This window comes from Podarcis bocagei (assembly GCF_964188305.1).
Source record: "Podarcis bocagei genome assembly, chromosome: 8".
NCBI lineage: Eukaryota > Metazoa > Chordata > Lepidosauria > Squamata > Lacertidae > Podarcis > Podarcis bocagei.
The window spans coordinates 45,122,893-45,140,850 of record NC_138133.1 but is presented as its reverse complement, the minus strand read 5'-3'; the positions used below and the strand labels follow the sequence as shown (position 1 = coordinate 45,140,850).

Sequence of the window (17,958 nt, the reverse complement as noted above, 5' to 3'; positions counted from 1 at the left end):
AAGATAATGTTTTTGCCTGGCACATAAAGATACATAATGAGGGTGCCATTATCTGAATTGAGTTTCATATATTTTCCCCTCTTAAAATCCATTACTGACTCTAGGCACTTGTTCAAAATGTACATGGCTACACCTAGATCCAATGAAAATGAAAAGTGTAATCCACATATTTATAGCATTCAGTTCTAAAACTGTGAACAACCTCTCCCATTGACTTCATACAGATGTAGTGGAAAATCTATACTTTTTTTTAGGTTTGTTGAAACTTTTTGGACAAAGAGGTATATTGGAGTTTAACCACGATTTTATTTTGCAGGGGAGAGCATACATTGCAATTTAAAGCGACATACAACAAGAACACACTAAACTGTCCAGTAATCAGATTAAATGTTCAGCCTGACCCCGAGAGACCTGTACGTTTGAATGTCAAGTATGACACGAATGCTACCCTTGTAGCTGGAAACTCCTTTCCTGGTGAGTTTTTGTTTCTGACATTTTAATCTAACCATATGTAGGGTCTTCACCATTTTTAGTTTTGTAACTGTCAGGACTGGCCATAGCTATATATAGCTTGGTAAAGTGTAACATTCATGTATAAAATGGGTTTAGAACTCAGTTTGTGAAGACCTGTCTACAAATTCAGCATGCCCTTGCCTAAGTTGCTGTGATGTTACATTTTCATAATTATTTAATTGCTGAAGCATTTACGTGGAGCACTAAGATCAATGGTTTATAGCAGTCATTAGTAACATCTCTGGTATGTAACAGTTAATCATTTTCAGGAAATGGATCTAAGCGTCTTGCAGGTTTCCACTTGCATGCCTGTCCTGGAAAGAGCTGGAATTCAGTGGTAGAGTACATGCATTGCATGCAGAATGTTCAGTCCCTGGCTCCTCTTAAGTTTTGCTGAGAAAGACAGCTGTCTGGAATCTGAGCCTCTGTCAGTCAGTGTAAGACAGTACTGAACTAGATGGGACCAGTGATCTGGTTTGGTATAAGATAGCTTCCTAATATTTCAGAACATTTTAATTTTGAAATGTAAAACAGAACTTTAGCGAGAAAGATTCATATGTTTTTTTCTCCCCACAGATTTCATTATTAGTGTTATTTCTGAAGCTGATAACATTATTAAAAATATAAGCCCAGGAATAAGTTATATGAAAATGTGGGAAGGTAGTAGAACTGTATCTCAAAATGTAAGTAAAATTCTCTACCTTTTAGCTACTGAGCCAGGTTCAAGGTCTTGCTGTTGACATTTAAAGCCCCAAGCAACTTTCAAAGACTTGATATGATTACCCAAGCTTTCCTGGACTCCTAATTTTTAAATTCTCCTTTCATGCACTGCTCATTTTAATCAATCTATACATATTATTATGTTTTTACTTTATTATTTAAAAGTCTTGTTTGAATAATGTTGCATTTTTACATGAATTGTTATTGATTTTTTTAAAATCTGATTATTATGTAAACGGCTTAGTTTTTTTATAGATATACAGTGCATATTTTATAAATAACTATTAATATATGAAAGAGTGGAGCAAATGGCTTACACGAGTGCCACATTGGTGCTGTTTTAAATGGTTATACATGGCAGCTATTTAAACTCAGCATATGGGGATTGGATATCTCCCCTATGTCACTGAAGATATTTAAGAATCAAAGCATATGGTAATACAGTGAACCATTCCACTTGAACTGATCTTCCATGTATTATTAACCACATAATGGTAGCAATTTTATGCTGCTCCAACATGGCAACCATATCATGTCAGCCAGTCTTGTTGTTTGGAGGGCTTAACTTCTATTCCTTTTGTGAGGCTGTGGGGTTTAATCCAGAGTGGTGTTAAGTAACAAATCCTGTCGGTGCAAGGATTTCAGCTTGCATGACAGAACTTCCTCAGGGCAGGGCAGATTTGGAGAGGGCACAGACCACATGCAGGGCAAGTGAAGGCGTCCCGTTGTGCAAGCTGAAATCCCTGTGCTGTTGGGATGTATCAATTTGAATACCACCTATGATCTATTGAAAGCGTGTTTTTGATAGTAAAAGGACCAAATGGCAGAAATCAATGAATTTCGTAGTACAGTAGAAGGAGAGTGAAGGATTGAGGAAACCTACACAACAACATCTTTACAGTGGTGCCCCGCAAGACGAATGCCTCGCAAGATGAAAAACTCACTAGACGAAAGGGTTTTGCGGTTTTTGAGCTGCTTCGCAAGACGAATTTCCCTATGGGCTTGCTTCGCAAGACGAAAATGTCTTGCGTTTTTTGCAAGTTTGTTTCCTTTTTCTTAACACCGTTAATACAGTTGCAACTTGACTTCGAGGAGCAACTCATAGCACGCGGTGTGGTAGCCTTTTTTGAGGTTTTTGGTGATTTTTGAAGCTTTTCCAAAACTTTTCCGACACCGTGCTTCGCAAGACGAAAAATTCGCTAGACGAAAAAACTCGCGGAACGAATTAATTTCGTCTTGCGAGGCACCACTGTACTTAGTTAATGAAGTGCCTTTCTTTAAAGCCCAGTTTTATTTATTCTGCTTGTCTACTTCATATTTAACATAGTTATCTTTAAAATTATACATATATGATCCCTTGTAATTTCTTTTTAAGGTTACAACGTATGTCTGTACCAAAACAAATGATGACGACAGTAGCTTTTTTTACTTCAGGTAAATAAATTCGGTAGGGCTCTAAATGGTTTTGTCATAGCTTAGAAGAAGCAAAATGTCAAAGGTTAATACTGTAGTTACTTTATCAAGGAAGGCAGTGTAGTAGCTGTGTAGAAATAATCTTTTAAAATGTGTTTATTGGGACAGGATTTGTTCTATATACAGTGTAAAAATTTCCTGCGTGTTTGGGGTTATGTAAACAGTGACATTTCAACTACAGTGGTACCTCGAGTTACAATCGTCTCAGGTTACAAATGCTTCAAGTTACAAACTCCGCTAAACCTGGAAGAGTTACTTTGAGTTAAGAACTTTGCCCCAGGATGAGAACGGAAATCGTGTGCCCACAGCGCAGTGGCAGCAAGAGGCCCCATTAGCGAAAGCACGCCTCTAGTTAAGAACAGTTTCAGGTTAAGAACGGACCTCCAGAATGGATTAAATTTGTAACTAGAGGTACCACTGTACTAAGTATCCATTGGTGGCTGGCAGTTGTCACTTAACTAGTTGCATAAGACTGGTCTGGGAAAAGCTGGGTTCTTTTTAAACTGAGTTAGATTGCAAAATTTCACTTCTGATTGGCTTGCTGGATAGAAATTCTTTGTCACTCATTGGGTAGGGCAAGTGTTCTGATGGGGGTGTAGAATTTTGAGCCACTCAAATCTAATTGGTTGAAGGGTGGGCTGGCTAGAACATAAGTAGGCTAATTTTGACTGTCCAGGGGGAAAGCATGACTGTCTGAGGCTGCTGGCCAGAAGAGGAAAGGCAGAAGGAAGTCTGGAGTTGAAGCAGGTGGAAGCCAGGCAAGTGGCTATTGAATATATTGTTAGGAAGAGGCTTGGAAATACAGTCTTCCCCCAAAAGAGCTAAATTACTAAATTAAGTCAAGGATTGAAAGGGAGGCCATCAAAGGCCAGTAAGCAGGAGTGGAGCAAGAAGCTACTGGAGCCAACCAGAGAGAGAACTGCCTGAAAGCCTGGCTTAGAGAAAACCAGCAGAAGTCCTCTGTACCTGATGGTGAGACTGACTGATATGGGGAGAAATGACTAAATGTACGGTAATTGGTATATGAGTTTGATAGGTAAAGGAACTAAGTTTTTACAAGCCAGTCTTATGTAAGCTTCTGTATTACCAAGTAACTGCCATTTATAATAAGAGTAACCCTATAAAAGCAAATATAAGCCTTAAAGAAACGGTAACCAATTTAAATATAGTATTCACCTTCAATCAATTTCTTTATTCTGTGAACCGCCCTGTACCTGGGGGTCTCAAGGCAGTTCACGGAATATAAATTCAATAATAATAATAATTTATTGTTATAGTCAGAATTTACCTTGTTTTCCTTTATAGGTAATAATAAAGGACAACAAAATGAATCTGCTGCTTTGTACCTTGTCTAAAGTAACACAGCTACTGTGTTATAAATTAAGGTTTTTGTAAATGCCATAGTAAAGATATAGGGGGGCAACAGTTACAAGATTTGAAATATAAGCACAGAGGTGGGAATAAAATAGGAACCCCTTCACACCACCAGTGAATAAGCAGTTGTAAATAGAAGCTGGTTTTCCACATGTAAAATGGGGCAGCTCTCCACAGTAGCAAATACCTTACTAAGCTAAGGATTATTTGAATTTTTTTACTGCACTGTTTAGTTTTCAAAATGCAATGTTCATCTATTGCAATGAACAAAATAAGGGCTAAGTATTAAAATATTGCAAAGAGGTTGAAGCCAAATGCAACCAGAATGAGGTTGTGTTGATAAAAAATGTCAAATCCAGAATGTAGCGATTCTTTCAACTTAGCTCTCTGCTGAATGCCTATGTTAAGCATATCACTAATCTAGAATGTTTGCTTACAAGGTAGAGTTTGATTTAAAGGAGACCAATTAAGTAGTTGGAGAAAAAGTTGAGGGGTTTGCATGCGTTTAACTAAGATAATTTTTGTTGCAGCATATGACAAGGCAACTACATTTATAGTCTGTATTTATAGTCTTCAAATACAATAGTACCTCTGGTTGCGAACGGGATCCGTTCCGGAGGTCTGTTCGCAACATGAAAAGAACACAGCCCGCAGTGGCACGTCTGCGCACGCGCGGGTTGCGATTCGTCTCTTCTGCACATGCGCGTGACGTCATTTTGCGTGTCTGCGCATGCGCGAGTGGCAAAACCCGGAAGTAACCCTTTCCAGTACTTCCGGGTCGCTGCGGGACATAACCTGAAATAACGTAACATGAAGCGGACGTAACATGAGGTATGACTGTATAGGAATTAATTTTTTGCATATTAGTAATTAGAATAAGATATATGAGGGGAAAATATATTACTTAGAAGAAATTTTGGGTTAGATTCAGGTGTCTTTCCTTCAACAAGATCTACTTGCATTGAAAGAATGAAACATTTGGTTCAGCTCATAAAATGTATCCTCATTTAATAGAGAGGTGGGTTTGTGTTAGAAAATATAAATATTGAAAGTTTTGTTACTAAAATCCTGATATTTGCAATTTAGGCAAAAAATGGTTCCAGAGAAAGTGGGCACCTACAGCATCCAGTTTGCATTTGCCATTGACAAAATAAACATTCTTAACAGCGAACAGGTTTGCTTTTGAAATAACAGTTATAAAATAAAATGCTGTAATTTGCTGTAGACATTTTTCTTATTTTATCTCATAAGATTTGAATGAGTTACAAGCTAATTTATGTTGATGTTTTGAATAACCTGTTCAACTTGTCTGACCTTTACTACTTTCTTAGAAATAAAAAGGCCTTTCCCTGAAGTATTTCCTTCTCTCGCATGAACCTACCAATCGGTTAAAATCATTAAAACATCATACAACAATAAAATAATAGAATACTGAATAAATGGCCAACACTGAGTCAAGCCAATTCTCTAAAAACACTTGGTGAAACAAACATTTTTAGCAGGTGACAAAATATCAGAAGTCTAGGTACTTGTCTATTTTCAAAGGAGCAGTCTTCCAAAGAGCTAGTGCTATTCATAAGTCTATTCATAAGTGTCAAGGCTGCCTCAGGTCCCAGCTCACAAAGGACCAACGCCAGTGTCTCTTTATATACAGAAACGTTTATTGAAGTTCATTCTCCGTTTCACAGCCGAGGCGCGCAGCCTCACGTCCGTAACGCTAGACCGCCGAAGTCCCCTCTGAGTCAGTCCCTCCCCTGCACCAGTTTAATAAGCTTGCGCTGCTCCACCTCTTCCTTTCTCTCCTTTTCCGCAGGGTCTTCCTGCCCACTGGGGTTTCACCCCTCCTGGATTCCCATGACGCTGAATCCCCAGACTGCTCTCCCTCCCTCCTGCGGGCTTTGGGACCTGGCTCCTCCTCCGGGCTCCCTGTTCTTCCGCGCACCTGCACATTTGAACTTGGCGCGCGCGCCCAACTTCTAACCTTCCTTTTGACAGTTACGCTACTCCCCTCAGTGCTCCCCTCCCCTTCTGGGAGGATGGCTTGCTCTGACCTCCCCTCCTTTTCTGCTGCCGGAGCTGCTTCCCCTGTCACACTGGAACCTCCTCCCCCTTCGCTGCGCTCTGGGGGGGGGAAGCTGGTCCTGACTCCCAGCTGCCACTTTGGGATCCCCTGCTGGCCCCTTGCCCTCGCTGCGTCCCCCCTGGGACTCCCCTTGTCCTGCCCACAGGCGCCCCCTCCTGGGAATCCTCAGATTCGCTGGAGAGGCTCATGGAATCCTCTGACCCACTGCCATCCTCTTCCTCGGCGTCCTGGGATTCTTCCCCATCGCTCTCCATCTCCTGCCTCCCCTGTGCCTCTGTCCCTGAACCCCTGACAATAAGGAACTCATCTATCCACTTAAAATGATAGTCCCTGAATAACCACTCATATGCAGACAAATTCGACAGAACTTAAAGGGACATTTTTTTTCCTGCCCACCCCCCAATTTCCTGCTCAAATATATACACACGGAGATCCCTCTTTCTCCATTTGGAGGCACCCAGAAAGAAACAGTCTAAACACTGCTGCCACCCAGAAATCATGCTGTCATGCAAGGGACCCCAAGGGTCATCTAGTTCAACACCCTGCAGTTCAGGAATCCTGTCCACAGCCATCCCTGGGTGGACCCGAACCACCAACCTTCTGGTTAACAGCCAGACACACTGACCCGTAGCACCACCTGAGACGGATGCCGACAACAGAAGAATCGCTCCACTTTCCCATTTTTAAAACTTGCTCTCTGGCACTACTGTTTTCTCTGTTGCTGGATTTACTAGATTGATGCTGCTTTTAATTTGCTTTTGATTTCCATGTTGTACTTTATATTTGGGGGGGGGGGTAAAAAAATGCACCACCTAGAGAACTATCTATAATGGGCATTCTATAGTGGAATTCTCCCATACATAAGCTCAGTGTCTGTGCTTGACTAGATCAAGCCCAATTTTTTCAATGCATGAGGCAAGTCCTGATTCAAAAGTACCTGGCCTTCCTCTGTATGTTTTTGCTCTACCACTGTCATATGGAACAGTGGTGGAGAAGAGAGTAGTACAGCATTTTAGGAAATACTTGTGACAACAGCAGCTACTTCTTTTCCACAATTCCTTGTTGTGCAGTTCATATAAAGGTCCACAGGGATCGGCTAATTAGTAGCATTAATACTTTCTTGAATGCATTATATAAAGCTGCAATGAATAAGCACAAATCCAGAAATAGATGTAGTGTGGCCCAACTCATACAAGTTTTGAAGTGTGATTTCCACTTTTGTGTAGTCGGGGTCTTCAGTGATAGCAGTGTAGGAACTATCCAGTGGCTGTCAGTTGCAGTTATTAAAACTACAGCATGGGCCCATCTGTATGGAAGCAAAACACACAAGAAGAATACATATGAATTGGAAACTTAGTATTCTACAATTAAGGTTGTTTCTATTCTTGATTTGCCTTAAAAGACATGCTTCAGTACTTGTTGACCGCCTTTAAGACTGTGAACTGAGTATTGTGATGATCTTTTCCTCAGATTGTTTTTGAAGTGGAGCCTAATGAACCAACACAGCTGATGCCAAGAATTTTGCCAAATACTCCTACCGTTTCTAATGCTCCGAGTGTTGCCAGTCGGACCCTTGTCAAAGACTTGACTCTCGTTATTATGGTAATTAAGTAGGATTGTATGTAATAAAATGACTTAAAATAGAATGGATTTCACTTTTTAAGAAAGGTATATTGAAGCTGGATAAAATAGACATTGGTTCTCTTATTTCCTGCTTTACAATCAGTATTTTGAAAAAAGTGGATTTTAAGTTCCATCTGATTGTTTGGCCATATAGCTATAGAGAGAGGCTTAAAGGGCCTCAGTTGGTCCCTTGGCCGGAGGGTCACCCCACACGTAAACAGTTAACTTGTACTTTATTTATCATTTCCATTAAGGTTGGCAGCCCATTACTTGTATTTTGTTTTAGGAAAAACCTTAAATTTTATCCTGGGTTATTCCAGCAATTGCTCTTTATAAGATTCTGTCTAATTAAATTGTAAGGTGGAAGTTTAGTCTTCTGGGCTTTAGTCTTCGTGATTAGGCGTGCTGAGACTGAAAAACCTGGAATTTATTCCACTTGAAAAGTAAGATATGAGATATATGGAGCCTATTCCCAGTATTCAACAGCAATAATCCATAATCTTAATTACAAAGGGTGATTCTCATCTAATTCACACTCAGAGTAGACCCATTAATTTCAAAGGTCTCCTCTGAATATGACTATCAGTGAATATAACTCAAAGGCTTTTGATTATTGCCTTATACAAATGAATAATCTGGTCAGGGCAAATACAACAGGCTCGCTAAAACACACACCTAAGCCTCCATTTTTCATGTTAATTGATATTACTATTGATACAGGCATGTAAACCTTTATGGTGGGGGTGGGCACACATTTCTCCATTACTGCTGTTTAACTAAATTCCCCCAAGTTAATGCTGCAATTGAGTGACAATATAAAAAAGCATTTCCCACTTCACTCTTCCCAGGTTATTTTTTTCTTTTGAAAAGATCTTGGGTGGTTTTCAACTAAGTTTTACCTGGAGTACAGCCATTAAAATTAATGAACATGACTTAGTTAGGTTTATTCATTTACCTTGTGGGATACTGGGGCCAATGGTTTGGGCTGTTCCTCAGCACGTGATCGCAGGCAGGAGTGATTTGATTGATTTCAGTGGGTCTACACTTTGAGTAAAACTAAGTTGAAATGCCCAACTGCATTTTGAGCTCATGACAGTGCAGTTTGCAGGAAATGGGGCTGTAAACTTCCGAAGAGTTCTGGAAACAAAAAGGGCACACAAACAAAATATGTGCGCATACTCCAACCTCAAAATACATGTTATGGGCAGGGGACACAACTCTAATATCTTCTTAATTTTAAGGATGAATACAAAAACTGCACTGGCAATGACTTGGATGGGAAAATCATAGCTAAAATTCGAAGTTCAACTGATAAAGTTAAGGACATCCCCCTGTTTCAGGGTAAAACAGATACAGTTGAGTTTCCATTTCACAGAGGAATTGTTGAAATTGAGGTGAGTCTTCTAAACATAATTGTAATGTAATTTTAGAGGTAATATTCCTAAAACCGAAATCAGCCTTGTATTCTCTTGCACATGTGTCACTTTTCCTTACATTTTTCATTTAGTTTTTCCTGTGTTTTAAGAAACTTTAGATACTAATGGGCATGATCCAGAGAAAATAAGTAAATTTATAGCACAGTCCTATATATATATATATATATATATATATATATATATATATATATATCTACCAAAATTATCACAGAGTTCAACAGTGCTTACTCCCAGGAAAAGGTTATAGGATGGCAGGTTTAAGTCCTGTTTATTACATTCGAAGAATTAAACCTATAAAGCTTATTGAAATCAATGGTTTCTTTCAATCGTGTTCAGTATTTACAAACTGGCACCCATTATATTTTAGTGCTTATTGATGAGAAGTGATTCTTTTTTTTCTTATGACAAGCTCTGATCCCTTGGGATCTACTGTCTGCTTCCATGGTAATAGCAGTAACTTTAACTCCACATTGGGAGTTGAATGTTTTGTTTTACTACGTATTATTCATTTCGGTTCTCTCCATGCTGCCTTTTGTACTATTTTAAAGTATAGAATAATGAATAAAAGCTTACCAAGAGAGCATACAAGGTATAGATATATTTCTAAATTGAAGCTGCATTTTATGTCTTACGTTACAATGTAAGCTAGATCAATGGTACATATAACCTTTTAACCTTGAAAAAATACTTTTTGCTAAAAATGTTCTGTTAGTATATGTCAGAATTAATATGGAATGAAAGTATAGCTAATTTTTGCACAAATATTTTTATATACAGCAATCTGAAATCAATGATAAAAATATATGTCTGTTTTTCTTCAGGATCTTGTGCTGGCAGAAAATAGTCCAGGGAGAGATAGTACTGAATATATTCTTGTATTTGAGCCAGATATACCCATTTTGAATCGACGTTTGGAACCTTATTGTCTGCCTTTTATGTTTTATGATGGTGAGTTTCAAATGTTTCTAATTTTTACTTTCTAAAATGTAATGTGTATTTTCCACAATGCTTTTAAATCTTTTTTTCTTGCATTCTTTCAATTATCAATGCAACATTTCATTTTCTACTTGGTCTTTTCCCAAAATACCCACAAAGTAGAATGGATTAAATTGCAATTTTTTTTGTTTAGGTTATAAGAAACAACAGCAGATGGCCACACTTTCAAAAGAGAGAGACGAGCTTTCTAAGTCAATAACTGCATACAGAGATACGTTTGACACCACTAATCAGCTTCTAACTGAAATGAAGCGTAAGTAACATACAAATACTGTTTTCATTTGAATGTATTTTTCATTGTTACAGACAAAGAGTTGCTAGCCTTTAGCACTTCAGCTGTTGCTGAATTACAACTCCTGTCAGTCCCTGCTAGCTTTACCAATGGTGAGGGATGATGAGAATTATAGTTTAGCAGCATCTGCAGGGCCACAGATTAGTAAAGTTGCCATGTATTTTTATATGTGCTACTCCTTTTCAATAGTGCTTAAGTATAGTTTTGGATTGTGCAAATTAAAATGGGTCCAGATATCAAGCCTTTTTGAATACATCTCTTGTTTTCGCATCAGTCATCTAATGTCACAATGACATCAGGTGGTTGACATTGTCAAAGGTGAGGGGAGATTGTCAGGCGTGTTGTGATGCACGGCACAACAGGTCTGAGCTAGCTTTGCAAGCTCTGCACTTGGTGTTTAGGAAACAGTGAGCACAGGATTTGGACTGAGCTATGATGTACTGGTTCACAATATACAGCCACTCCCTGTGAGTAATTTCTTCATCCAGTAGTATACACAGCTATTTGGTGTGAATTGAGCTGTACGCATAGATCTCATTCGCACATTACCTTTAATCACAGTTGAAATAAAATGTGCTTTAATGTGAATGAGCAGAATGCTGGTGCACAACGCTACTGAGATCACAGATGCTTTGCATCTGCCCTGCTCCTGTTGCAGCCATGCTACCAGAAACAAGCCACAGTCTGGTCTGCTTGTTGTCAAAATCTAGATTCATGGCCTGTTTGTCTTCTTGACTTCCTCTTGTGAGTTGTTTGGAGAAAAAGGAACTATGAGTCCCAGTTCAGATGACAAGATGAACCAGACCATGGCCTATTTCCTGGTAACACAGTAGGAACAAGGCAGCAGCAAACCGTCTCCGATTTCAGCATCCTGCACCAACCAGCATGCTACTTCACATTAAACCAAGAGTGACTTTAGGTATGTGGTACGTGGACCAGACCATAGTGTGCTGAGAGCTGATTTTGTGACTGCAGCCGATGATAAAAGAACACAGCTGCAATCATGGAGATCATTCTGATTGCTCGCTGTATGTATTGCGGATCTTTCTTTCTGTCGCCACGTATTCTTGTGTAGACATTCAGAAGAGTGATTTGACCCCAGAATTATTTGATAATTCTTAGCTGAGTGCGTAAACTATCACCACTGAAAGTATTAAGCCTGAGATGGTATCAGACATTTGTCTGTGCCTGCTCTGATTTTTTATTATTATTATTATTATTATTATTATTATTATTATTATTATTATTATTATTATTATTATTATTATTTTGCACATGTGAATCAACAGTTGATGTTAATTCGGTGGACGATGAGACCAATGGCGTGGGTGGTTCCTCACCACATGACAGCGTTAATGTGGTGTGACCTGTGTGAACTTAACCTCAGACCAGCCTTAACTAATTTTTACTAATTCAACACATTGTTTCAGGTCAAGTTCAGGAGGCTGAAACAAGAGAGGCTCAACTGAAGGATAAACTGAAAAGACTTCGGATTGATATACCTCAGACTAACGTTGTATGGCTTTTTTCATTTTCTTTCATTTTTATCCATCAAGATATCTAACAAAATCCTAGTGAGGACAAGTAGAGTATGACTTCAGGAAAGGCTTACACAAAAGTATCTATAGCATACAGTTCTTAGCCTCATGCCTAGATAGATGACCCTACAAATTTCTCGCAAGGTTTAAATAGAAGCAAGACTTACAGTTTCATTAATACTTTCGTTTCCACTTAAGGCTTCTTTTTCTCAAGATTGTCACAGCCATTGTTAAAACTTTTCCAAGCCCCCATTTTCAGTCTTCTCCTGTCCTTATCAGGCGTATAAATGGGCAACATGGTCTCTTACTCACTGATGCCCTTTTTATTACAATCTGCCAATCGTATGGAACTATCTTGAAATTGTATCTTCATGGTGACTATTTGGTATGGCTCTTGGTTTTTATCTAGTGACTCACCTTTGGGATTGGGGTATCAGTTCATGTCACCACCATTCCTATTTTTCTAGAAAAAGAAGTGCCAGAACTCACCATGAATGCCTCCCTTGTTCTATTATAATGGCAATGGCGCCCACCTGAGAGGTGCTGGAACTGAGTTCCGGCAAATTCCAGCTGGGGAAAAACCCTGGTCACTACAAATTATAAGACTGTTTTGTGAGAACATGGAGACACAGTGCATATCAGGAACTGAGCCATGCTGAATCTCACCACATGAAGAAACTACAACCCAGGTGCAATTTCAGGTGACCTCCATATGGCAGCTATTTCACATGAAGTGATCCTGAATTTGTGAGAGAGCGCACACTCATTGTTCAGGAAAAGTAGAATGTAAGTTGCCTGTCTTAGGATTAGTTAGCAGTCTGCCAGCTGATAGCCAGGTAACTTTCAGATTCTACTATTTGGTTCAAATGAGCAGTGTTTTGAAGCAAAGCTTCTAATCTGCATCTACAGTGTAATCTTGTGCATATCTACTCAGAAGTCAGTTCCATTGACTACAGGTATTTAGCCATGTTAGTTTGCCATAGTCGAAACAAAATAAAAAAAATCCTTCCAGTAGCACCTTAGAGACCAACTAAGTTTGTTATTGGTATGAGCTTTCGTGCGCATGCACACTTCTTCAGATACCATTGACTATAGTTTGGCCTACTCCCATGTAAGTGTGCATAAAGTTGCAATGTCAAACTATTGTCTGTTGGATACAGCTTTTTACATCAAGAACAGAAAAACCCTAACTTCATTTTGAGATGTTTAAGTGTGATAAATTCACCTTCTTAAAATTCTAATCAGAAAACGAATAGGTTATATCCAATTGGCGCACCTTCACTAATCCAGGTGAATCTTCTGTCATTGTAACATTGATCAAGGGGACTTTAGGGAGGAGGGGAAATTGCTGAAGATCACATTTATGTCTGTTCTTTGACAGAAGGCTCTGCTTAAATCAAAGAGCTATCTGTGAGTGGAGGGATACCAGCTAGATACAATGCAAAGTACTGTATTTAGTCGAATGTAATGTGCCATCAAATCTAATGTGGACCTTGATTTTCAAAAACTTGAAACCAAAAAAGTATTTGGTGGTGAATGTAAATGCACCATCAAATCCAATGTGCACCCTAATTTTCAGGGCGTAATTTGGCCAAAAAAGGTATGCATTACATTTGAGTAAATATGGTCTTTAATAATGCTTCATATGCAAATAATCTACTCTGGTCATGTTGAATATAAAACTAAACCATGAAGAATAGTTTGTTTAACCATACTGTGCACACAACTCAAGCTCTTTTGCTTTACGACTCCCTTAGTTCATACAGACTAGAGCTACTAGCTCAACATTACATCAAAATCAGTACTTGTGATTTATTTTACTTGATGGTGCATACCTTCAGTAAAGAATTTATCTTAATTTTCAGCTGCACTTTGCTAATTCTCTACTAAAAGAGAAAATCTCTGAGCGGGAAGGAATAATGAAACAACCTAGAAGAACATGCACATGTTCTGATTATCCCAAAGACAAAGATGTTTTGGGCAAGGTGAGTTTTGTCTTAATTTTTTATAAGATCATCTAATTTTTTAAAAAAATACCTAGTCCTCTAGGATACCATACACTGTTCTCTCTTTTCATTACACATGAAATGGTGGTGTGAAGATAAGATAGTGGGTAAGAAAAAATAAAAATAAGAAAAATATTAGTTCTTAGGACGTTCTGTAGTACTTTCCCCACATTTCCCCCTATCATTATCTTTATTATGTATACTAGCAGTATGCAGTATAACATAATATTGTGAGCTACATGTTTTTCTCTTTTTACAATGGACCCAGAAATGAATAAATTTTATCTATATCTATATATAGTTTCTCTATTTCAGATAGGACTAGGTCTTTTACATAGCCAAGTAATCCAATGGTTGAATCTACTGGTAGTTTGTATCCCATTATTTCTTCAGTTTTGTTTAGTATACTTGTCAAAAAGGGTCATTTTAGGGCAAAACCAAAAAATATGTTATATTTTTTATTTTTATTTTTTTACAATATTGCCAGCACTAGAGAACTGCAATTGGGGCCTGTCTGTTATAGCAGATGAGAATGGAAAAGGTGAATAAAACTTCCATAAGGGCACTTGTTAATATTACCCCAGGAAGCCAGTAACACTGCAAAGGAACCATCTCGTTTCTTCCTTAACTTCTCCTGTCATGTCACACTGATGGATAGTGCATGCATAACTGTGTCTTTGTGCACAGCTACTTCCATGTCCAGCTTCTTGTCTCACCTTTCCTGGCTACAACAAAAATTCTTCAAAAGGCGGTATCTTTGTGATTTCCTATAGGCTTGAAGCCTAGCAAAAATATCAATGTCTTGACTTTCTAACTAGACTGAGGGCACAGGGAATCTATATTTTTCCTCCCATCGGGGGGAAAACCTCATCCTTTCAAATTCATTATTTTATTTTGTCAGATTTCACACTTAGCACAAATTGAAGATAATGAAGCAGCAAAGGTTATTTCTTGGCATTTGGCAAGTGACATGGACTGTGTAGTCACTTTGACTACTGCTGCAGCTCGTCGTATCTTTGATGAAACCAAAGGTCAGCAGCAGGTGTTGCCTCTTGATTCTATTTATAGGAGGAGTCTTCCAGACTGGAACAGGTAAGGTTTCTGTATTCTTTCCTAATCTAAATAATGCTTGGTATTCAAATTTTCAGAGTTCTTAATATTTTCAGATTTTTTAAGCAATAGATGTATGGTTGGGAAATCAAATTCTGTGCCTGCTTTATAGATTGACGGCCCATTCATTTTGTGTCTGTTGCATCCATAAAACCCTGATGATGACTTGTTTGTTTTGTCCATTTGTTTGTCCTGATAAATCTTTTTCTTCCCCTTCTTATGGTTCTGGTTCATACAATTTCCATTGTACAGTCGAACCTTGGTTTTTGAACAGCTTAGTTCTCAAATGTTTTGGCTCCTGATCGCCGCAAACCCAGAAGTGAGTGTTCCGGTTTGCAAACTATTTTTGGAAGCTGAATGTCCAACAGGGCTTCCATGGCTTTTGATTGGCTGCAGGAGCTTCCTGCAGCCAATCAGAAACCGTGCTTTGGTTTCTGAACATTTTGGAAGTCGAACAGACTTCTGGAACGGATTCCGTTTGACTTCTAAGGTACGACAAGGTAATCGTAATCGCTTATGGAAATACCAACATCCACCAGCATAATGTCTAAACACAAAGTCTGAAATCCTAACCCCACATACCTGGAAGTAAGTCCCATTGAATTCAGTGGGATTTGCTTCTGAGGAGATGTGGTTAGGATTGTGCTGTAAATATTGCTTAACTTTTATTTGGTGAAGGGTTGTGTTCAGTGGTTGCCTGAGCAGAAGGCAACTCATGCAACAAATCTTTCTCCTCTTCCTATTCAGCTCATTGCTGAAGCAAGATCCCTTTGCTCAATTCTGGGCACTTCCCCTGTATGACACAGCCCCCGCTGTTCAGCCCATCCGCACCAAAGGTTTGAGGGTTGCTGGAGAAGGAAGGGATGAGAAAGATTGGTTGCATGGACTGCCTTTCACTCATGCCGCCAACATCAATGCCAAAAGAAAATAACTTCTTTGACTTATTTCTAACTAGGCCTTTACCTCACTTACAAAATGGAAGAAATACTTTCAAGGCTATAGGAAATCCTGTGTTTGCCAGGAACTTGCTAACATTTCCGGAGCACACAGAGAATTGCCAGACAGGTAAACATCATGGGAACAGCAAAACTTGGAATTATAGCGTGCTCTGATAAGTTTAGGGGCAGCAATTTTGAGAGGTATGAAGTCTTGTCTCTCTCATACACACACACACACACACATATATAATTACATATATATATATATATATATATATATATACACACACACACACACACACACACACACACACATTCTATCATCTTCTCAAGGAAAAGTGTTCATTCAAACTCATGAGATCTAGACTAGAATGAGTATTAATGAGTTAATGAAGGTATCATTAACAGAATGATCAACCATAAACTGAATGATCGCTAATGATGATTTTATTTTAAGCAGGGTTTAAAGACACATTCTAGCCTTTGCACCTTGCTTTTTATTATACAATTGATTATTTATTTCTTGTGGTAGCTGCTTAATGTGCAATTTGTACCTGTCTACTCAGAACTAAGTCTCACTGAGTTCAAGGGGGCTTACTCCCAGGTAAGTGTGGATAAAATTGTAGCCTAAGGCCAATATCTGATGAAGTGCTGTTGCTTGCCCAAGGATTTCTACTTGCGCAACAGAACTTCTGTCTCTTAGTGTCTTATTTACCCTTCCCAAACCTGTCCCAGAAGATTGGAAAAAAACCCAGAATAGATTTAGGGGCCGCAACCCAAATACCTTGTGCTAGTGGAAGCACTTGGTTGAGTACTCCTCTAAAACCCTATTAAACAACATAAGGTTTTTAAAAATTTCTAATCATGCCCTAGTATTTTTTTTGGGGGGGGGTTCACTACTTGGGAAGAATTCGTGGAAATCCATTACTTTAATCTTGAGAAATACTGAAATTGGAAAAATATATATATCTATTTTTTACATATGAAGGAACAGTGAAAAATAACCTAGTGTGAGATGCTTTTAAAGCATTCATAATAAAGTCGTTTATTAATCTTTCAGTTTTAAAGAAGAAATTCAAAGAAAAAGGAGGGATATCCATGATGGCTGTAGTTTTGGAAAGCAGACATAAATCTGAACCCTTTTCAGATCATTAGAATGATTTTTAGTGGAGTTATTGCTCAAATCTGGAATCAAGTGAATGTAACATTCTTGCAGGAGGACAGGATTTTTTTATTCAGTCTTGCTACTAAATTCCAGCTATAAAATCCCAGCTGGAATTATGTTTAAATGTTACCTCTGATGGTCATGTGACTAGGAAGTAGGAATCTGTCAACTAACATTTGGAGAGCAAGACAATTAAAAATTCATCCCCTCTTGCAAGAGCAATTTCCCCAAATATCTGGCCACATTATTTAAATGACACTAAAGTATTAGACAAAATTAAATGGTCCTTTCTGTATCAAACTGGAGATTTTCAATATCAATTCCATTTTTAAGACATGGATCAAAGCTTTTTCATCCGCGTCAATTGATACGATCACTGTTCTATTCAGTTTTGAAACCATGTACATGGTATGTTATGCTTGTTACTTTTGACTTGTATTATACTAGTTGTTGGGAGTCAGAAGTGGGGAGAGTGCTATTGCGCTCATGCTCTTTGCAGGCTTTCCATTGGCATCTGGTTGGCCACGGTGAGAACAGGGTGCTGGACTAGATGGGCCTTTGGTCTGATCCAGAAGGGCTCTTATAGTAGCAGTATTTCCCCATCTAGTATAGCATTTCAGAGTTCCACTGAACTATGTCAAAATATCAGTGCTGTGTTCTGTATTTATAGTCAGCCTTATACTGGGTAGAT

General features: G+C 38.6%; 1 protein-coding gene across 1 annotated transcript in view; it reads left to right on the top strand.

The window, feature by feature from the left end:
- Nucleotides 1-17,958, top strand: part of SMCHD1 (structural maintenance of chromosomes flexible hinge domain containing 1) — a 62,658-nt gene that overhangs the window by 40,094 nt on the left and 4,606 nt on the right. Inside the window, exons 32-43 of the mRNA XM_081205522.1 lie at nucleotides 317-474; nucleotides 1,090-1,196; nucleotides 2,609-2,667; nucleotides 5,167-5,254; nucleotides 7,634-7,765; nucleotides 9,028-9,180; nucleotides 10,044-10,170; nucleotides 10,352-10,471; nucleotides 11,941-12,026; nucleotides 13,914-14,033; nucleotides 14,956-15,146; nucleotides 16,120-16,229. Of these exons, the coding sequence (XP_081061648.1) occupies nucleotides 317-474; nucleotides 1,090-1,196; nucleotides 2,609-2,667; nucleotides 5,167-5,254; nucleotides 7,634-7,765; nucleotides 9,028-9,180; nucleotides 10,044-10,170; nucleotides 10,352-10,471; nucleotides 11,941-12,026; nucleotides 13,914-14,033; nucleotides 14,956-15,146; nucleotides 16,120-16,229 (1,451 nt within the window). The remainder of the gene's footprint in view (nucleotides 1-316; nucleotides 475-1,089; nucleotides 1,197-2,608; nucleotides 2,668-5,166; nucleotides 5,255-7,633; nucleotides 7,766-9,027; nucleotides 9,181-10,043; nucleotides 10,171-10,351; nucleotides 10,472-11,940; nucleotides 12,027-13,913; nucleotides 14,034-14,955; nucleotides 15,147-16,119; nucleotides 16,230-17,958) is intronic.